At 38.4% G+C, this 23,455-nt stretch overlaps 1 protein-coding gene across 4 annotated transcripts in view; it reads right to left on the minus strand.

Moving 5' to 3' along the window:
- Window positions 1-4,747: 4,747 nt before the first annotated feature.
- Window positions 4,748-23,455, minus strand: part of LOC133272632 (tRNA (guanine(10)-N2)-methyltransferase homolog) — a 42,103-nt gene continuing 23,395 nt past the window's right edge. For all 4 annotated transcript variants that reach the window (XM_061459980.1, XM_061459976.1, XM_061459978.1 and 1 more), the window contains 8 exons: window positions 22,961-23,095; window positions 22,708-22,864; window positions 18,597-18,677; window positions 17,772-17,936; window positions 16,351-16,423; window positions 15,489-15,620; window positions 12,726-12,846; window positions 4,748-5,329 (listed from right to left, as the gene is read on the minus strand). In XM_061459980.1, the coding sequence (XP_061315964.1) occupies window positions 5,198-5,329; window positions 12,726-12,846; window positions 15,489-15,620; window positions 16,351-16,423; window positions 17,772-17,936; window positions 18,597-18,677; window positions 22,708-22,864; window positions 22,961-23,095 (996 nt within the window). In that variant the 3' untranslated portion in view covers window positions 4,748-5,197. The remainder of the gene's footprint in view (window positions 5,330-12,725; window positions 12,847-15,488; window positions 15,621-16,350; window positions 16,424-17,771; window positions 17,937-18,596; window positions 18,678-22,707; window positions 22,865-22,960; window positions 23,096-23,455) is intronic.

The following is a 23,455-nucleotide window of genomic DNA, read 5'->3' on the forward strand; positions in this document are numbered from 1 at the left end:
GTGTTAAGGAATGAGGTACAAGCAAAGGCATACAAGTGTTCTCTGCCACATACACATTTTGAAGAGAAACTTCCCAAAATATTCCTAAATTGGTAAGGGGATGTACATTAATGACACACAAGGTTCTCTCCAAGACAGAAGCATATGTCCTACAATGCTGCTCAGATTCTGGTTATCCTAGTCTTTGCCACAACTGTTACTGCAATAAACACACTGCACTTGCTAGCACTTCTAATCTCAAGGTGTAACAGCTTTATGCACGCAGCCACCATAAAGAAGAACAATTTATAAAGGCATGGACTATGGACAGAAAGGCATCATTACACCCCTCACATGCATTCACACAAAGAACAGGACCACAGCTCAGTGGAGAAGACTGCCTGTGTGTAAGGACCTATTCTAACTGAACAGATCAAACTACTCACAGGATTTTCTCCACATACCTACGCTTCATCTTTAGGCAATAATCATAGTATTTTATGAACCTTCCCTATTACTTATTAAGAACTTTCATAGCTAAACTTATCCTGGACTGAAATTGCCCACTTGCATTTCTCCTGCTGCATTCAACAGGAAGAAAGATAGATGAAGGTTTAGTCTTGCCTCCAAAATGCAGTCACCAGCATAATGCCCAGTGTTCAGTGGAAATCTCCGCTACCAGTCTCAGGACAAAGCAAAGACACTTTGGGCTGTCCAGCCATGGCACTGAACATCCATCCTTAGTCACCACTCAAGAGGCATCCCATCTCTTGGGACAGACTCTTATAGAAGGAAGTATTATCATTAACTGCTATGTGACTATTTTGCCAGTGGTATCTCCTTACAGAGATAAGATTGTTTAGTTAGGACTTATATATTTGATTAGAATTAATCACTTATCCCATCATGTACAGTAACAAGAACTGTTATTTTGCACTTTATTAGCGAAAAATTTGTTTAAAAGAATCTGTGAAGAAAAAGTTTTAAATTAGAATTTTATACAGCAAATGGCATTTTCACTAAATAAATACTGTGGCCTCCATAATAACAGTGCTGGTTTGACAGCTTTAGAAGGTAAGATTTTTTTTTTTTTTAATTTAAACCATTTTTATGTAAAGCAACAGAAATTCTGGATTAGAATCTCAGATGATCATTGACAATCATTGTATCTTTATACAAAAGTCTCTTTTCAGCACTCAAAAATGGAATCTGAATTAATTTGGGGGGAATTTTAAATTAAGCAAAACATCCTTTCCCTACCCTGTTGTACTCCAAATACTCCTTGTCAAACCCAACATGCAGGGTTGCAGCTTCCTGTGCTAAGGTCTGCTGTGGGTTGCCAGCAGTCTATAATCCTGGGCACCTTACTGAATGTATAGATGCACAAGATTGTAACAGTGGCAGAAAAGATGTTAAGATCTTCCTCCTACCAATGGATTCTACCTTTTAGCTGTCCACCTCATTTCAGCAACCTACAAGAATTAAGAACTTCCTTGGCAAACCTGCTTTGAGGTTCAATGCCCTTAGAGCAGCCAGACAGATTGTCCTTTCTCTGGGACCTCAGGGCTGATGAAGCCTTTTGGCTACCAGAGAGCTGATGTCTCTTTTGAGTGGTGTCTTCCCCACCCATAGGCTCAGGAAAGCTGTAACTGGTTAGAAGCACTGTACAAAATAACAGCAGCCACGACAGAATACTGCAATGAGAACAGTTGCCAGGATACATACATAAGCAGAGATTTTTACAGCCTAATAAGCCAGTACGAGAACACCAGAGAAATACATTTAAAAGGGTAGCATGGAGACAGGTAAGATATATTGTGCTGGTTTAAGGTATGTGATCACCAAAATTAACAACATAAAAGAAGGTTAAAAAACCACATTTTTTCCAAGTAGCAAGCAGAAGAAAAAGGCAGAGAGCGATACCAGCCTCTTCGTTCTCCTGGGCACCCACAGCTCTTTTCAGGGGCAGGGAAGAAGTTTCCAGACTGAAATGATAGCCTTGTCCAACTCTGGACCTCAGTTTAAACAGCTGATGAAGCTAAGCAGCAAAGAAAGAACACATTTGATGTTTATTCCCAGCTTCTGTAAAGGGGTGAAAAGGAGTCAAGAAAGAGAAACATGGCGGTATGGGAGCTGTGCCAGCAGAGAACAACCTTTGCCTTTTGGAGGGCTCATCATCCTCCTGTCAGCTAACTCCAGAACTGCTTGTTGTCAAACAGGAAAACCCGTAACAACTGTGTGTTATCTGCTCCAGTCTTGCCCATGTCAACTGGACATTTCTGTCTCTGGAAAACCTGTGGCCAGAGGACAGTGTGAAGTCACAGGGTAATCATCACTGTGGCACCCTTCTCTCATGCTCTCTGTATGTTTTTATTTGGTTTTTTTTTGTTTTAAAGACATGAAGCATCAATGCAAACAGCACTGGTTGTCACAGCAGCAACAGAAAGCATTGGTTATGAGTTTTTTGTCTCCAGGTCTTGTTTCCATGTGGATTCTCCAATATTCTCCAAGAGCTGAACTCGTACTATAAACTTTTCCTTCAAAGACATTATCTAGGTCTTTTTCTTCAACTCCTTTGCCTATTTCAACAGAATATGTCACTCCCTGTTATCTGTAAGACCTCATCAAACCATGACCTTCTGTCAAATTTGTTCAAATTGGTCACTAATTACAAAAAGTATTAGAGCAAGAGCACACAATTAATGCAGATAAAAATCTATTCCTGCTACTTTTCTCCTTCTTCTTCCCACAGATACACGAGAGGATTGGCAGCCATGAATGCCACCACCACCAAGCAAAGGGATCCAGTGAAAAGAAGGGGCTCTTTCCCTTTCTTGCTTCCACAAATTGCTCCCCACAGCAAGAGACAGCCTCTGCCCATACGACCTCGCAGCCGCTTCCAGCTCCTTCCTCCCTTCATCTAATTTGCTGCAGCGCAACAAAGCACTCCAAAAATAACATTTATTTTTCAAAACTGGAAAATGGCACAAACCGCCCCACAGGAGAGAATGACAACGGCATGAGTTCAGCGCGGGCTCATGAACGGACATTCCCTGCCAGGGACAGGAAACTGGAACCTCACAGAAAGAGACTGAATGGAACCAGATCGAACAAAGCGCCAGAAACCACGGCCATCGATGGCCAAATCCTGCCGAAAGGATAACTCACCTGCCTGTCAGCCCTTCACTACAGTGAGCACAACGACCGTGTCACGGCTCTACAGCTATAAACGCCTCCGCCTTGCATGTCTGCACATACAATAGCCTGGAGAGCATGCATATGAAGTGAGGAGAAATTTAAAGATGAGAAATATTTCCAACTTACAGCTTTAAAGGTGGGGATCAGCAGGGCCTGAACGTTCAATTTCAATTCTAAACTATTTTTTTATTAGCGGATGTTGATGCAGTATCTCAAATGCAGTTACAGTTTCTGTTCAAAATGGTATCCTTCAGTAATGATAGAGCTGTTATGTATGAACTGCTAAACAGAGGCCACACCACTGCTGCTCAACGGACTGAAAGTTGGACAAGGCAGAGGAGGAATAAACTAAATCATTCTCTTTGAATAGACAGAGCCAGATTTGCCACTACCCTACATCTTGTATAACCATTTAGACCATGTCTATGTAAGGTAACTTTTATGAAAATGAAGTTATAAATGCATAAATCCATCTAGAAAAATTCCTTACCTATGAGAACAGAATGTAATTTTAATTTGTAAAGTAATAAAAGCTGAATGCCAAATTGTAATGCTAAAATTGAAGTCAGAAGTTGTACGAAGACAGGTTTTCAGAAGCAGTAATTTTTTGATGTAATATTTGAAAGTGATCAATTCAAATTCTGCTTTTGAAAAATGTTCTGAGCTTTGATCCTGCTCCAAGTTTAGCCCAGAATAACTATCATACAGCTGACATTAAAAGTCTCAAAAAAAAAAGTGATTTATAATGGAAACACAGAAAATAAATCACTATTTCAGAACTTCCCAACACACCACATATTAGATCCAGAGGGTCAAAGTTGTCATTGAGCATGTGAGCTCTCCCTGCTGCAGCTGAGGACAACACACAGAAGAGCAAATTGAGTTAATGAACTCAATCAGATACACAGAATGACTCGTGCTTGAGAGGCACTTAAAGATTATAATGTACCAAGACTGTAACATGACCATAGTTAGTGACTTGCAGCAAGTTGAGAAGCAAGGCTTCCTCTGGCTGGAGCATGTAGATACATTCACCAACGCCCTGCTGAAGAATATTTGACCATACCTGACCACCAAAATAAGAAGAGCCATTAACATCCTGAATTAATGGGCTTAGTGATTTTCAAATGAGATATTTTCATGATGGACATGGTGTGGATTCAGCAAAGTTTGCCCTTTAACAAATACAGTTCCAATTTCAAAGCTTTGATTAGGCTTAATACCATTAGGGAAGCATTACTGATTTTATGCTGTTGTTGTTACTGCTTTAACTATCAATTTCTGAACCAAAAATTGCAGACAGTGGGCTTGACCAAGAGTCAAGGTTTAGGAATGCAAAAGCAAATCCAAGGTACAGATGAGCTTCAGATGTGGACAGCCTTCACAGGGTTTAACAGGCCCTCCAAAGTTTGTCAGGTCACAGAGGCTTTTTTTGGGGGGGGGGGGGGGGGGGAGGTGTGTGGGCACATGTGCACACATTTGTTTCTTTGTGGTTTTTGTTTGTTTTAAACACTTCTGGCCTCAGCCAGGGCAACTGGAATTCATACGAGCAGTTACGGCATGCAACAACTAAGAAAAACTCACAACAATCTTTTGGTTTATTGTATACCATGTACAAAAAAGCAAAACAAATGAAAATGATCATCTTAATAAGCAATCGTTAATCACCACCACGTGTGGCTGAAACAGCCAGATGTTTACAGTTTAAGAAGCCAAATAATACTACTACTTTTTGTAAACGTTAATGGTGAAAGAACAGTAATAATGGTTTTAGTCAATCATCATTAGTACTTGAAAGTACAAATATAAATTAAATAAGACTCAAAAAACTTGTACAATAAAATCTGCTATAAACAAAGCTAATTAAAAAGAACTGCTCTCAACCTGTGTTGTGGGTTTCATCTTGTTTTAAAATGTTTATTTTTCTGAAGTATCCAAATGAATGTTCATATCCAGATGTCCTTACCAAGAAACACGACCTTCATTCTTTCCTCATTTTTTAATCTGTTTATATTATATTTTACTTCTGATTGTCTTTTTCTTCCTTGGCAATCCTCTTTGTCACACCACTGAAATACTTCTCACGGAAAGAATTGTGTCCCCTGTATGGCATATATTGTCCATCCAACACGTAAGAATTCTGATCTTGATCCTGCATGGTATCAAAACACAAGCATTACATTTTAAGGTAGTACGTTCAACATGTATTGCCATTGGTTTTCCTCCAGTCTTCGTCAACCAAATACAATCAAGAACAAAGCTGGTTTTGGGTTGTTTTTTTCATTTGTTTTGGTTTGGGGTTTTTGTGGGTTTTGTTTGTTTTTTTTTAACAATTCAATGGCAAACGTTTAAGTCACTCGATTGATTAAAAATGTTACAACGCTAAGACTTCTACTAGGATTAACAAGAACACATACATTCTCCTGCAAAGTCTTAAAATCTAACAGAAGTGAAAATCCGTATGCAATGAATACTCATTTGACACTGCTCAAATACAAGCTGTAAGCAGATAAGGGATTTTTTACTGGTTATTTTGGGACTCTATGTACTCATTCAAATTTTCATTATTCTACCCTGCACAGCAAAATGATGCAAGTGTTCTATACCAAGCAGCTGAAGTTTTAACAGCGCTGCATCACTGGAAATATCTCATCTGACATCACCAGGACCCACTCTTTGGATGAATGAATGAGAGCAGAGGTACTCTGCCATGCAGACTTTTTATGAAGAAAAATATAGGGATAAGTTTCCAGAAAAACATACCATCTGGATAATTCAATCACTCAAAGGTATGTGGAAGGCAGAAACAAACGGAACACAGGTGACTAAAAGGAGTTCCTACAGTTACTGAAGCACAACCAGAAAATTTTTTCTTGTTCAGTATTCATGTACTTTGGAAAGTTAAAGTTGACACACTAAATCCGTACACATAATACCCATAATATCTATTTGACATCAGCCAGGAATGTTATATATACAAAAATCTAGTTCATGTAGTGGCTTTATACGATTAAGATACTTGCCAACTAATGTTATCAATACTGTAAGATAAACAACACATCATACTTTAATCTGAGTGCTAATGAAAACCAATGGCAACTTTTAAAAACAGTTTTACACTTATGGTTGATGTCAGTTTATTATGTTCAATAGCAAGATGGAACTGAGATAAGCAGCCTCACACAGGACAACTGAGCTGTGCAAAGAGAAAGTAAAAACAAGCGTACGAGAAAATTAAACCTCCATTCCACTAAATGTTTCAGAGTTATTTGTTCATGTCTGAAAACAAGGTTACTGTGGAATGCTTTAGCATAAGTAGTAGGAACGTGGTAGTACATTTAAGTCAATATTTTCATACTACAAAAGTATTACTATGCATGGATGAACTAAATCCTCATCTTTCCCTTTAGCTCTTTTGTAGCCTTTCCAGTCTTCCACCTAGCAAGATCAACATCTCATCTTGCTCTGGATATACTAACTCACATTCTAAAGGAGTGAAACAAAAGGTTTTTCAACACAGCAAGACGTCTGTGTGCATGTACAAAAGTGCCCTCTTCTGGACACAATGATATATTCCTCTGAAGCAGTTCTCATCTACCACCCTAGCAGATAATTTAAGCATGCCACCGACTTAAATTAACCTGCTAAATTTTAAATGCCATTGGATACGTAACATGCAAAGCATGTACACCTGTAGCAGCAAATTAGTTCTATTTAAATACTGCACTGTTGGAAAATTACCTCAGTAAACCCACTGCAGGCACAGCACTATCTGAGGTCTTTTGGTCACCTCTGAGAGACTGCCATCTCCAAGACATACTTTTAACATGTCCATGGGGAGCCTGGGAGGAAGAATACTACAGACAGACAGGAAACAAGGAGGATTTAAGACACACTCCTTTCAGAGCCAGCACCCACTTCTCCAAGTCTCTTATACAGGACCACTTGGAGGAAAAGAGCACTTCTTATTCCCCTAAATCTGCAGGTCAGAAATCCTTCTTTGACCTAAACACATAACTTTATACCTTTGGGATGTCTTTTAACAATAATTCTACATAATTTGTTTTGAGAAATGGATGGGATATTTCACTCTGAAGGATAATGATATATGTATGGGTCAACAGTATTTTAACATAAAAATTAATCCCACAACATCTAAGAGGTCACACATCTGTACACCATTCATCTTGATTCCTTAAGTAATAAAATGATGATTCAAGGTGAAGGGAGTAAGGAAGAAAGGAATCATCCCCTCTGCCCCCAGGCTGGTTAGGGCAAAAAGAGGATATAGTATGTGAGAGAACAAACTTTAAGCTAAACACAGCTGTAAGAGGAGCATCTGCATTCATCAAATGGAAGCAGGTTTGGTGCATCACTATACAGCAAAATCCATTTTGTAAATCCAGGCCTCATCAAAGCTATGCAAATCACTGTTCACTAGATGAGAAGAGATCTGCAGTCAGGCATGGATTTCATGGAAGAGCTTACAAAGGAAGCTCCTGGCCCACATCACAGCAATTCCACTGTGAGAGCTCCTTTTCCCTACCTCTCCCCTGTACAGACTTGATTGCCCAACAAAAAGATGGCATTGCTTTAAAGAAAAATAACAGATTGGGAATTACTTCTCAAAAAAAGAGAAAACAAAGTAAGAAATCCCAAACTACCTGGAGATGCCACTCACTGTTGACATTTACTAGTCAAAACAGTCTTATGGGCAATATTCATTGCCCATAGAGAACTGATCAAAGTAAAAGGAATTCTTGGATTTCAGAGACTAACAATTTTGGAATTGTTCCAGGCTGAGGAAGCTGGGTGGAGACCTCATAGCAGCCTTCCAGTATCTGAAGGGGGCCTATAGGGATGCTGGGGAGGGACTCTTCATTAGGGACTGTAGTGATACGACAAGGGGTAACGGGTTAAAACTTAAACAGGGGAAGTTTAGACTGGATATAAAGAGGAAATTCTTTCCTGCTAGGGTGGTGAGGCACTGGAATAGGTTGCCCAGGGAGGCTGTGAATGCTCCATCCCTGGCAGTGTTCAAGACCAGGCTGGAGGAGGCCTTGGGTGATATGGTTTAGTGTGAGGTGTCCCTGCCCATGGCAGGGGGGTTGGAACTAGATGATCTTAAGGTCCTTTCCAACCCTAACTATTCTGTGATTCTATAAAATCTAACTTAGGGTATTTGATACCTACACAGGAAGCTGAATGGTTACAATTTGAACACCAGGGATAAGATGGATTTAACTCTACATAGATAAGAACTTGTCAAAAAATAAAACTTCATGAAACAATTTGTTGTGACTATTTACACTATAATTTGCCCGGCCATCAGGCACCATGTCATTTCAATAGGGAAGCCAGTCAAACATCCTTAGTTTGCATAGTGTAAGTTGGTAGAATATGCATTCTAAATATCTGACAGGAACATTTTATAGTAAGAGAAGATCTCTTACGGAGGGTGGCAGTGTCAGTACTGCTTGTGATACACAGCTGAATGTAGAGACGAGTAGCATCTTTTTCCACTTATTTCCTTTGAAATAACTGTACATAGTTTTCAAAGCATGAAGTTTCCAATTGGTTATTCAACAGAAAACAGTGAAACTTCCCAAGAATTCATTTCCAAGTCTGATCAGCAATGATCAGCCTGCTTGACACTAGGGCAGCTCCTTCCCTAGTCTGACAGCACTACCAAGATGACAAAGACTTCTTCCTTTGCAAAAGTCAGAAGAACTGAAGTAATTTGTTAACTGCTGGTGATTCTTTATTGTCATCTTTGGTTCTCACTTTGAATAATTTAAGTTCTCAAAACAGCAGGCTAATTGCTAACAACAGTTATCATGTTAAACTTTTGCTCTGAAATGTTTTATGACGACTTCTGTGACAACTGAAAACCAACAAGGCTCTTGTCAAAGTGCATGCTACCAAACTGCTTCTAGCTAATATGAGTTTTCAACTCAACACTTACTTGCTCTAACGGCAACACTAAAAAAGGTGTGACATATTTCCAATAAATAATAAAGGAGTTGGAAGAAAGAGGAGGAAGCTTAAAGATAACAAGCAAGCTTTATTCCTCCTTAGATCTTGGCAGATATTAAGTGATACTGTAAAGGTTTGTATGAATCTAGCATGACACAGTTCAGCCACAGGGCAATTACCCAAATTCAGATTTTGTTTTAAAAAACCTAGAAATCTCCTTAGCCTTATGACAGCTTCCTACCACCCTACATCTGGTGCTGGACAGTAGCTATAGAAACCACTTGTACTAATGTTATACAGCTATAAACAGTACAGAGCAGTTTCCAAATCAGGGACAACAGGGTCATACCCAGGAACAGACACTGCTAAATTCAGCAGGAAAAATTCTACGCCATTAACAAGTGACCATGTGACGGGAAATGTTGGACCCATTCAGTATGGTGGATTTCTATGTCTGATGCTCTAGAGTCCTTTCATAGGCTTTCATATGCTCAGAGCTCATCCATCAGTCAAATTCTGTTTCACCTTGCTGCATAATTTCTAGGTGTCCCTCTTAGTCCTTGTCAATTAACGACCTCTCCTGCCTTTTTTTTTTTGAAGTCCAGATTAGAAACTTCAGAACCAGGTTGCATTCACCAGCCACATAGATTCCATGTATTTCTGTAAGACAGCCAGCAAAGGAATGAAACAAATAATTCAGCAATAGCTGTAATAATTCAACATGGGGAAATCAACAAGCCTCAGAAAACAAAGGCAGACAGACGGATGGAAATTAAAGGAAACACCAAACAACCCTACAGGTAAACATTGTTAATAAGTTCACCCCTTCTGAAAACAGCTGGCTGACAGATTCCCAAGAACCCTCATGGTAAGTAGTGCTGTAGGTTTCTATAATCCACTTTTCCCACTGATACACCACTTACTTAAATTTGACATTTAAATAAAAAATAATCATGCCAGTTCAGATCTAGGTGGCACAGACTGAAACCTTTCAGCCTTACACAACTGTATTTTTAAGGCTTTTGAAAAATAAACTGGCACAATGGAAGGTATGCTTTTATTTGATTCGGGCTGTAAGTACTGGTTCAAACCTCCTCTGACCTGAAGCAGTATCTACTCAGCCAACAGCTTCCCAAACTTCTGCTACCACTTTATTTCAGTTCTTACATAGGAATGCCTACAGTCTTTGGAGAGCTGAACGGGTGTTTTTCCTGCTTAAAAAAAGCCTCCCTTCACAGTTCAATGACGGCAGCCTCACACACAGTCTTGCCAGCTATAGTATCAATTAGAAAGTTTAATTTCAGGTTTAGAGGAATACTGGGGCAATCCATACCCATTTAATACCAGAAGGGACAATAATATCCACAGAAAGAAGTAATACATTAGGCTAGTAAGCTCTCACCTCGTATCACTTCTGTTTTGCTCCTCTCCTGCTCCACACTCCAGGTCTTCACTTCTCTAAGTCTTCTGCCTTCTGAGTTTTAGAATACTAAAAGTTACTAGCTAGGTACTGCATTCACTTCTATTATTATGACTATAATTTAAGACTGGTGAGGAGGGGAGTTACTAATGACCACCATGGCTATCCAAAGAAGAGCCTTGGCTATCCAAAGAAGAGCCTTAAATGTTAAAAAACAAACAACTCTTCTGCTCAGACTGTCCACTTTGGAAAAGTCTATTCATATCAACACTGTGTTCAGTAAGAAATCTCCTTTCAGTTGGTGTGATTTCATCGTAAACTTAAGGAGAAGAGACTGGATGCTCACAAGACAGTGACTTATATACCACCTTTTGCAAGGTTTTTAATCCAACTTTTATGATCTTCATGCTTATGATGAATTAGGATAGATCAACACTTCAACTAGACATACTCACTTTTTACATACACTCTGGTCTCCTTTATATTGCAAGCACAAGCAAATTGCACCACCAATTTCACATTTAGTAACTAATTAAATTCATCTCTAGTTAAGAGTTTAGGGTGTTAATAGTGGAATTGAATTTGCTGTGAAATCTGCAATTCATTATTGGTGGCATCACTGGGGAAACCAAAGGACTGCATAATGAGACTACACAATTTGTAGAACTTCTTAGCCACTTGCAAGTACTACATTAAGCTGAATTAAGAGGCATTTGAGAGTGCCTGTTACAAACCACTCTAGTAAAGCAGACAGGAACTGTCTGGAAATGCAAATGCTTGTATATTCATAAATATTCACTTTTTGACTGGGGGGAAAAAGAAAACCAAATAAAGACCCAACTACTGAATTTTACAGTCATATCTGGGGAGTCAGAAGTATACAATTCAAAGATTGCTCAGGTTATTAAGACAGGAAAAAATATTCCAGATAAGGGACACTCAGCAGGGAAATCCTGGATAGTTAAACAAGAAGACCCTAAACCAACCCACGCTAGCTAAGGAGTCAATATGTATATTGTTATTTAGACAAGTTCTGCATCATCAGAAACTGCACATGGGTCCTGGTATCTTTAAATTATTTAAAAGACATCTGGAGTCCCGAGTGTAAGCACCTGCACAGCTTTATCTAAGCAGTAAGCCTGCCAACAAGACTCAGGTGTTCAGAGCTAAACACTTCCAGACATAAACCTGTCAAAGCATGTACTGGAGAACAGGTGATGCACAAAACAAGAATAACAAATGATGAAAGTCTATTTGCAGAAGGGTGGATATATTTTTTATATCAGAACATGTTATCCTACAGCCCTGGCAGTAATAAAACTCCTGCAGAAAATTCCTACAAACACCCTGAGACACACATGTCAAAAACTTTCATAACTTACCCTCTTGGTTTGCTACTGGTGAAGTTGGCAGCTCTGGCTCTGAACTCCACACAGCATTTAAAAAAAACAGGTGCTGCTTGAGAATCTCAGTCACCATTAACAATATGAATGCAGCACTGAAACCCTGCTGTGTTAGTAGTGCAAGCACCATGCAGACACAACAGCCTGACCATTTCCTGTCATTAAAAATAGCTCTTCCAACTGACAAGGAATATACTAAAAACACTTGTTCGCTGCCTGCATGTGTTTTCATTAGGAATTTGCTTCACCTTTGTTTAGTATCTCTTTTAACAGTATGAGGCGACAGAAGCAGCAAGAATGGAAGAAGACCTGAATGAAATATTCCCTAATCCTCAAGGAACAAGCACCTTAGGAGAGGTACTTAGTGTGTCCCAAAACAGACAAACAAAAAAAAGCCCATGTCTTTCTGTACTTATGTCACTCTGTGAATGGGGTTCACAGACCTCAGTTTTCCAAGCAAAGCATATGCAACTTTCACAAGTAACTAAGTTTGGAAATTTCTTTTATATTATAAAGCAGCCTGCTCAGGATGAAAAGTTTATAAAAAAATGAGGAGAAAAAGGAAAAGACCAAAACTAAAACAGTCCCTTAAATCACTACCCAAGAAATGTGTGGCAATTTTATAAATGCGCTCTCATCATCAAACACTCAAGTATGATAGAAATAAGGATCAAATGCTGAACAGTATGACCTTTTCCTGAATGCAATAGCTCCTATTTTATACGATATAATCAAGAATTCAAACTTACCTTAAATTCTTTCACCTTTTCCATAGTTATCAGGCGCCTTGATGTATGGCTGGAAAGCATCTGCTCACAGTTGCTAATAAGTTTCAGGCATGGGTGGCGAGGAATGATCTCTTCTGTATATCTGGAAGAAATAAACATTCATAGAGCTGTAAGCTCATGAGCTGGAAGTCTTGCATGTGAAACAAAATTCATACAGGTTCTTCACAAAATGGCTTACACTAGAAAGTTGATATACATTTTAATCTGATTAAAGAAACTCAGGTATTGGTGATTGAGAGTTTTTACATCATAAATCCCAATCATTTTGTGACAAATGCGTAGAAAAAATTAAAACCTCGCAGTACAGAGAATTCCCCCCCACATATTCTACATTTCTGGCATTTCTTAAGGATAACAGTGAGGTGTTGAACAAGAGAGACAATACCAAATACAGACTTGAAATTAGGAAAAACCCCAAGCAGTACTACTTCTTTGCTTTGTTCCCAAATTTGCATATCTCAAAACAACCTTTCAGTTACTTCTCATGTATGTAATCAAGTCACTACTTCTGCTAGGTAAGTCAGAACATGCTTTTGACAAAGGAGAATCAAATTAATTCTCAACTTGTTTTTTTCTGTTAGACAAGACTTTTGATGCATCTATTACCCACCAAACTGCCTCTTTCTCTTACAAAGGCAGGCAACTGCCACAACATCGTAAAAAGTTTCTCTTCATGACCACATAAAAGCCTGACTGCAAAGGAATTAAAAGAATTTAGACTCAACAATGATTTCAATGTCAGATTGAAAGAGTAAACTTTGGAGTGAGATGCTATCTTACAGAGGGAGAGATCATTATCACTTTGTTAAAAGGCCTTGTCTGTTAGCATCAATGCATATATTTCTACATTCTTTCAGGTAAAACTCAGAACATTGTCAAGTAAGAAATATAGTAACTTTGTTTTTAATTTAAGGTAATATACAAGATCTCAAATAACACATGAATCTGATGGCAGGTGTTGCCAAATAATATCTGATAATGCTACATATTAGTAGACAGTATCTTGCCTTCCCCCCCAAGTACCTGATGTTTGTTCCCATGTTCATCATGACAGCTGAAATTAAAGTGACTATACTAACATTCTGTGCAAATATAGGGACTTCAGTATTTCAGTTGTATGTACAATTTCACTTTTTAAGAGGCAACCCAACTAGAGCTTCAGAGAGCTGACCTCCCCAAAACAGCAACTAAAGTAGAACCAGAACATGCAGTTCCTAGTTCTCGAAAGTTAAACCTTTATACTGCTGTACTGAGGAAGCATCCTCTTACCCATGTTCAATGAGCAGACAAAAAGCTCCGGTATTTTGACAAACTCTGCTATTTTGAGAATAAACTCAGTAATTCTGAACAAAGGTTATTGACATGGCAATCTAAGAACTCACAACCACACATGTTCAGTCAGAGTTAAGCAGATACAGCCAGACATTTGAAACAATTAGCTATAATACTGTTAATGGCATTCACTATTTTGTTTGTGAATATTCTTACAAGATAAAAAGCTTATGATACCAATTCTATCACTAAAAAAAATGCAAGCTACTGCATTCTTCTGTTAGGGAAGCATATACTTTTGACTTCCAAATTTTCAAAACTGCATGTGATAATTACATGTAGGGCTGTCACAAGACATTTCCATGGTGAAACCAGGGACAACAACCACCTTGTAAGTATAGTATGACTGCACATAAAAACACATGACATCACATAAGCTACCTTCAGAGCACATCTACACCTTAGAAACAGCTACTGTCACTTCACTGTGAAACAGTTTTTGGAAAAAATAAAACCACAATCCCCCCCCCTCCCCCAAACCTTAGATAAGAGATGCTGAAGTATGCAAACAGATGTATCCCTTTTTAAACCCAGTTTTAATTTCAGGCCGCACTACTGAGCGGACAGCATCTGCTGGCCTCTCTCATCCTTAACAGGGCTGCTCCCCTGTGCTTCTTGCCTCTCACTGCCATTCTCTTGGTCACTTGGCTTTTGATTTCTCAGAAGAAAGACAAATTATTACTGACAAGCCCCAGAGCCAAGAATGTTGTCTTAAAGGACCTTGTCATGCATCTCTATCAACTACTCTACTAGAAACACATATTAATAACAGCCTTGCTACTATCTTAGAAATCTATCTGCACCTTGAAACTAATTTTTGAAGTTTAAACCTCAACCCATTAGACGTGCATTTGCAAGGACAGGTGAAGGCTTTTTCTTTTTGGTAATAGTAAGGAATTATCTCCATTTAAAAACCTTATTTAAAAATCTGCTTTCCCTTATATGAAATTGTAAAATATGAAGTCTGAGCACTTCTTTTAAGTGCTAGTACTGTGGAAGTTCCAGCTGCACTATGCCCCAAAAGAAAGCACAGTGAGAAGACTTAAAGGGGCCTACAAGAAAGCTGGAAAGAGGCTTTTTACAAGGCCATGTGAAGATAGGATAAGGGGCAATGGCTTTAAACTGAAAGAGAAGAGATTTAGATTGGATATTAGGAAGAAATTCTTCACTGTGAGGGTGGTGAGATACTGGAACAGGTTGCCCAGAGGAGCTGTGGCTGCTCCATCCCTGGCAGTGTTCAAGGCCATGTTGGACAGGCTTGTAGCAACCGTCTAGTGGAAGGTGTCCCTGCCCATGGCAGGGTCATTGTAACTAGATGAGCTTTAAGATCTCTTCCAACCAAAACCATTCTATAATTCTATGGTTCTACATACCAGAAATAAGAATACATACTCAGGCCTGTATATCGGCAGCCAGTAAACTAATCTTCCTCCCATCACCAAATACTCTGCCGCAAACTTCAATAGGTCAAAAAAGATGTCACTCAGATGATAACTGGATGAAACGAAGAGGTGATTTTCTGTGCTAAACAAAAAAATTTTACAAGTGTAAACATAAAAGCTCAGGTAAAACCTACATTTTTAATTGAAAAAAACCAAACCCCAAAAAACTACACAGAATAGCACTGTGATTTGCAAAACTATAGGAGTACAACTTCTATACAGCTTCTAATATGAGGAATATGACTTCCCAAATTCCCTACTGGGTCTTTAGACTATCGTCTTTAGTGCTCATGGAAATCAAAGACTCATAAGCACACTGGGAATAGTTATTTTGTACAGTCCCTTTCTTAAGGGCAATTTAGAGTAAAAGACAGTAGACAAGGAAGGCCAGGCAGCGGAGAAGCCATACGTTATCTCTGAAGAGAAAGGAGCTGTGGAAATCCAAGAAAGAAGGCTAAGGTAAAATAAAAAATAAAAAAATGGAGTTACTCTATTTTAGCCTGATTTTGCATTGTGCATAGACTGAAGAGAACTTTAGGAAACACAAGGCAATTATGGCTCAAAGAGAAACAGGATTTGGAATCTGAACACAAGCAAATGATAAGCAGGGAGAACAAAACCAAGAGGATTTCAGGAAGTGACATGCTAATTTTGCAAACAGCAGAATGAGCTTTTGTTCTTTATTTATTATTACTACCTTTTTTTTTTTTTAACTGCTGATGGGCAAGCAAGAAATAATAAAGATTCTAAAATTGTGACTGCCTTTCCATGAAGACATTTATATTCTACAACAGACAAGACAGCTCACCTACCTTCTTTCAGCTGTCTTAACTGTTTCCTTTTGTGAACCCGTTCTGCGAGTAGCTTCTCTGATACCATATGGTGCTATACAAAGCAAACACACAATGCAGAGATGAGAACCTCACTCTTTGTTCAAATAACATACAGTTACATTAGACATACACAACAGTGCACAAACTGTGGCTTATACAAAAGCTCTTACAAAGTAGAAGTCGGTCATGGTAATTTCCTCAAGATCTATTAGAAGTTCCTTGCTCAAAAAGGTTACTTTAAAACTGTTTCAAAGAAAGCCCTTCAGCTGTAAGGCACTTCTAGCAGCCTAGGTGTTTACTGCTCTACAAAGGACAATGCTTTCCTGTTTTGTTCATTAAAAGATATTCCTTACTTTTCCAATATGTGACTAACAATCTCATCTTTTTTTTGACAGACACAAACATCTCCCCTGTAGCACTTAGCTATATATTTTTCAAAATGAAATGATATATATTGGAATTTCTTTCCAACACATTACAGAAATGGTAAGACAGGTAATAAAAGCCAGAGATGGCTTTTTCTTTTGCATTTTTACACATTTCCAATAGCATAATATACTTCATGTTGAACACATCTGGTTGTGCGAGTCTTTTGTCAGCATCATGGAAGCACCAATATAACCATTTTGCAAATGAAGAAGTTGTGACACAATTCACAAACTTAGTTCTAAGTCGTATTAATATGCTACATTGCCTTATTGCCAAATAAAAATTAGCAGGCAACCCACAAAGCTGCACTCCCTATATTCTCATTAATATGAATGTGTCATCATAACAGCCAGCACCAGAGATCAGAATTGATGTATCAAGGTCTTTTATTTATTCTCTTAGCCTCTACTCCCTCTCACACATAACAAATGGAGTTAAGTACAAAAGATTTCTAAAAGAGTGAAGGATCCTTTCAAACTGCTAGTGTGCCTAGTAGTTACGTGTATCAGACATGCACTAAAACTTTCTTCTTGGAAACATTCCAATAAGCACTTAAGTCTCCAGAAGTCCATCAGAGCCGCATGGCCGATTCCAGTGTGCTGCAATTCAAATCTTAACAGCAACATGGATCATCCTGTTAACAAGTCTCTGTGCATCAGTAAAGTTATGCCTTTACTGAATGAGACTTCCTTGAAGGATGATTTTCAATCATATTGATTTCTAGTGGCAAATATAATATGCTGTCCATAGAAGAAAGTATTATAGCCAACTTTGTTACACATCTGTAACTATCCTTAAAATAAATGCAGAGATGTCAAATGCAGATTTCCACAGTGCTGCTCTCAACAGTCAACTTTCACAATATGAAAACTGAGGCCTGAGCACTCATCAACACATTAATTCAAAGTACATAGGCAATAATCTTTTAGTCACTGTTATCAGGCAACAAAAAGCAGTAAGTACAAGCTTACGATCTGTAATGATCGCATCGAACAGCATCCCTTTTCGCCATATTGGTCTTGAAGAATCAGAAACTAGTGCATCAAGGTAATACTTCTCTAAACCATACTGTCGGAGATTAGCTCTGATATTTTCATCTGGCCCTCTCCATTTCTGGTTCTTTCTGGTTGCTTTGCCTGAGGGGAGAAGCACATGGAACTGAAAAAAACCCATACTCAACAACAAACTATTTTATAGGAAACGCTTTCAGAAACTCTGATTCAATTTAAAGGAAAGTAACTGTAACATTCAAAACCAGGGTTTATCTCCTGACTTATTCTACTCACTGTCACAAATACTTGTGATAAACTTCACAAGTAACAAGGAATAATGAAAATACATGACAAATTGTACAGCACCATCTGCACAGGGTATCTAAAAATGTATTTATAATAATGCTAGTTTGTATGATGTTCTCACTATACATCAGTCATAATTGTGTCCAATGACTCAGATATAATTCGCACTGGAGTCTTTCAGAGAAGTAAGATGGGATTAATCTTCCTGGGTTAGAATAGAAGTTTCCCCCATCACAGACAAAGAAAGCACACAGCTGTTGTAACTACTACTTGGAACCTTGTTTTGGTTTTTATTATTCCTTTTATTAAATCTTTCCTGATTAAGTAAGAGAACACCTTAACTAGGATACATATAAATTAGTTAATAAAAATAACCATGACCAAATAAATCCTGTGAAATTGATGTTGCTTTAAAATCCACTAAGTATTATCCGCTACCATCAGTATTCTTAAATTCCAGAGAGTAAGATTTCTGTGGCTTAGAAATATGCAACATACCTAATCCATGGATTGTATTGTAATCTATATCGGTACCACAAACATATGCTCCAAAGTGTGCTGAGGAGATTAGAAGGCCACCTATAAAGAGGAGAATAGGGGAAAAATATAAACTGCTGCCATAAATGTTACCTGTGCTAGGACTTTTTTTCTCGGGAACTTCAGGAGTTTACACCAGTAGCAGCACACTACACCCAACGCTAGACCCAAGAAAAAAAAAAAAAAGAAAAAGGAAAAAAAATATCAAACTAAAACTACCAACCACTTAGAATCACAATGCAACTATAACCAGAGCTAATAGCACTTAATAACACTAAGTCCCTTGTCTGCTATACCTATCTTCCTTATCTTGCTATGCCCTATGTCACTCCTTATTGCTGGAGACTGTTCTTAGGAGCTCGCTTACGGTTTTCTGTATTTTGAGACAGTAAGATCCTTTAATCGTTACATGAACTGAAACTTTTAATTCTACCTGGCAAGGAGCAAAATTTCAAATTGTTAGAAAATTCAAATTGTCAGAAAAATCATTACAAAACAAATGGCAATTCTACCACATCTGTTCTCAAAGTCCATCTCCTTAGTTCTGTTTAAAATCAATCCTGTTGTTGATTTTGGCCACTCCCTGAGTAAGAAGCAATGGTCAAGAATCTTCTAAATATTTCCAGCGTAAACAGCAACATCAAAAAGTTTTCTCTGATTGTTTTGCTGTGCGAAAACAATATTGAGATGCATTTTTCTGTGAGTATGCTGCCTATTTTGTCAGTATATTTATCAGCATGCTCACCCTGGAACTAAACTATTTTATTAAACATTACTATAGTGATCTGCTTTCCTAATTAAAAACAAAACAAAAAGCCAGAAGAGTACGTGTGATTTCCCCTTGAAATTTGGCAATGATTGAACAGCCCACAGTAAAGAGCAAATTATTTTGTCTCTTTAACAGCGTTCAAATGAAAAAATGGACGGACAGCAGGAGACTATCAAAGAGCTGTGCTGTCAAGTTGTTAATAAGGAGGTATGCAGTTCACATGATGAATTAATGAGAACAAGGCTGTGAACCCCACACTACTGATGTCAGCTGCTTATGGATACAAACAATCCTGCTAAAATAAAAGGGATGACTGCTACAGGACGAAGGGCTGAGCAAGCAAGCTTGCTGTGCAGGTGACTCCCTTTCACTGCAGCGTGGAGTGGCATCTCAAATGGCAGCATTGCTCCATGCCACCCACTGAGCACTGACAAATCCCTAACATGCCCTGCATGCACAGGCTAAAATCCCTGTCCCGGGCACTAGAAAATTCCTACACAGGGTGCTAATGAACTTTACCAAAAGTGAAGGTGAGGGAGAAAACCAAAAAGAATTCCTCTGCTTTTTGTTGTGAAATGGATCAGGGAAAAGCAAGGTTACTCACCCCAGAGGAGTCACCCATTTCCCTTCTTGGCTGCAATCCCTCAGAACAGATGGGCAGTACCTCCAGAGGGTCAAGACAAATTTAGCTAGCCCTGACCTCAAGTATGTCATACCACCCAGTCCTATAAAAAAAGTAAGAAGAAAGTACTTTGCCCATCTAAGAATGTTTTTAATCACAGAGGAAAAAAGGGTTTTAGTTACGAAAACATGAATTTACAGCTTTTAATAAATTTCAGGTGGTACTAGCTCAATTGTGCTCACACAGAAGGTACATGAATACTTAAAACTCTAACATGGCCAGCCCTTTGCCCTACTATGGACAAAAGAAATTATCAGCAGAATAATGGTGGCACAGAACTTCACACCTTTCTATCCTACTCTATTTCCCTCATCTCTTCAGCACAGGTGGGGCCCTGGTCATACCACTATCCTCCAGGATGTCAAAGAAAACATTTCTGTCATTTGCAATTATGCAGTATCACGAATCGGCAAAGTAGGGACAAATATCTTTCAAAGGTATAAACAACAAGCTTACTGAGCTACCCTGAATAGATTGTCTAGGAGAAAGTACAAAGCATTCAGGTAAAACACATCATTTATTCTTCCAGAAACCTCCAGGTTTTCTTCTGCCCAACACTGACGAAAGGATATCTAAACAGTTTATAGAAATTCTGTTTTACAACTCAAAACCAATCCTAGCCAGCCCAATTCTGTTTTACAAAAAAGGGGACTCAAGTCTCCTAAACCAGCCTGGCCAAAAGCACCTTTTATTCCAAGGACAAATTCCAATTGCCCACTCTTACACAAATGTGGAAGATTTGTGTTGGCTCAGACAGCAAAAACAGTTTATTTCCAACAAGCAAGCACCATCTTGCTAGGCCATTCTAATTTGGTACTATTAACCTTTTCAGCATAAAAGCCAGGAAGAAGCCAAGCCAGGTATTAAAAGTTGCACCATAAAGAAATCTTCAAAATGCTCCTCAAATCCTGAATGTATGTTCTTTCCAAACCCATCTGCTCAAACTCACTGCATCGCTCTCAACTCTTAACTATCTCACAGAATTACAGTGCCAGGGCAGTGTTGCACTGACAATCTGGAAAATCCTCTAAAGGACCTCAAGAGACAACTGAAATTCCTGGGGTTTACCCACCAAAAGTAGGTGGCAAAGGCTACTGTTTACTTGTTTAGTTATAAATACACTTTACTGACAAATGGTGTACTACCCAGTATCTCCAACTTCCCAAAGTACACTTAAATATCAAGCCAATATAGTCCAGATGTCTCATACAATAAACCCACAAAACTGCAACTGAAATCATTAGGCAATCTGAGGAGAATTTTGCATATGCTACCTTCGGAACTGAAACACCTCTTAACATTTATCTTGCATTTCTATAGCTTCACCACTTCAATGTGATTTACGCTTCCTTTCTTTTCCTCAATTTTCACTTCCAAGGAAATAAACACTCTCAGAGAATTTTGTGTTTTAAGTTTAGCAGATTTTTGTAAAAAGATACAAAACCATAGATACCAAAATGAAACAATCTGCTTAGAAAAGAGGCAGAGGACTTTCGTCAACCTTTCAAAGAGTACTACCCATCTACAAGGAACACAAGAACAAAGAGGAGGAAATTTTGTAAGACATTATGGTGCATGCAGAAAAACAGGTCATAAATGAACAAGAATTTAAGAGAAAAACATACAGTTCACAGAAGCCTCATGTTTCTGAAAATATTATATCCCTGGTCGGTTTTCTACGGTACAAAGAAGCCACATACTAATATAAATTTGTCCTACTAGTGACACTGTAGTGTTGTGTTCCCTCCCCCTAACTTCTCTTGCAGTGATTTCCACAGCAAATTCTCTTCATCCTCCTATTAATGTAAGTATTTTTCATTGTACGTGTCTCACATGTCACCTTCTTGATCAAAGTTTAGCAAATCCAGGTCAGAAACATAGTAGTATCTCCAAAAGCATAACAAAGGCTATCAGTAGCTTAAGATAATATGCAGTTGTATGATTATACGGCAGGAGCTGACACAATAGATCTTCTATTTCACCTACAAATAGCTGAGTTTCCCTTAGGCAAAAAGCGCGCCTATGCCACACAGAGAGTAATATGTGGAATAAGAGCTCCCCCTCCCGGCTCAACTAGGAAAAGTTCAGCTGGGGGCGAATAACTTGCGTGAGCATTATCCTGAAGACCAGACATGATGGTACAGGGAAGTGATCGCTATCTTGAATGCTATAACCTAACTATTGCCATATTGTGTTATATGCTCAGAAATGCCCTCAGCACTCCTCTAAAAAGCCACCTCCACAAATGCTGCTCCTTGTAACATTCTGAAAGCAGCTGCAGGGAGCACTCTAGCCAAATACCAGTTTTTGGTCACTTGGTTGCCTTAAGCAGTCCATGACAACCACAAAGTGGTGTTTTAAGACATGTTACATAAAGTAATACAGTGAAGACAGACTTATCAGAAGTGTAAAATAAACTGCTTACATTTTCTGAAGTTGGTCTCCTTCCCCAAAAATCCCTTTCAAGTTAACAAAACATTAATTTTAGAATCACCATTTTGCTTTTGTATCATCTCAATTACTAGTCGAGCACCAGAAGCCACTGCACCAGGAAAAGTGTGGTGCAAACAGTAACACAATCCCCAGTTTTTCCCACCAGTAGAAAAAAACCAAATATATACCTGTTCCCACAAATGGATCATATACAACATCATTGGGTTTTACTCTCCCATGGTTTGCCATAATGAAAGACAGGCAGGCATCCATGCTCGTGTTTCCAATGAAGTGTCTCTTTTTCACACTGTAGGGCTCAATAAGTTCTCTTTGGCCATCTGCAATCTGTTGAAGCATTTAAAAATCACTGTCAGGTCTTAGATACATATATAAGCAGACATCTAATGGCTGGCAAGAAGTGAAGCAAGCATACTCACGCACCCATCTACCAAAATACAGGTGAAAAGGCTCCTCTGGAACATTATTAGGGTCCATTCCATAATCTTCTAAAATCCAAAAGATGTGTTCTGGTTTCTTTAAATTTACTTTTCCTTTGAACGGCAGAAATTCAAGGGCCTGTACAACAAAGTAAAACAGAATTAAAAAGTAACAGGGTCAAACCTTTTCAAGATGCACCCCCCAAAAAAAAATAAAACGGAAAAAAATAAACCACAGTTGTGAATATGATACATTCTCAATTTTCTCTGGATTTACAAAATCTTTTCTCTTGTAACTAAAGATAGCTCAAATGATTAAGGATTAGATATCAGGAACTATGGTTTTTATTAACTGAAGAGAATCCAACTTTAGAATAAATGAGCTGTATATATTATACAATTTTCAAGTTGCAGTGATGATGAAGAATGGAATTTAAAATTTCAGTAATGTGCAGCTACACCAATTTACACAGTCAGCATTACTTCATGCACACAAAAA

The sequence above is a fragment of the Pezoporus flaviventris genome, unplaced genomic scaffold, assembly GCF_033815535.1.
Source record: "Pezoporus flaviventris isolate CSIRO_AGI_PZ_B2104156 unplaced genomic scaffold, CSIRO_AGI_Pfla_v1 ptg000031l, whole genome shotgun sequence".
Classification (NCBI taxonomy): domain Eukaryota; kingdom Metazoa; phylum Chordata; class Aves; order Psittaciformes; family Psittacidae; genus Pezoporus; species Pezoporus flaviventris.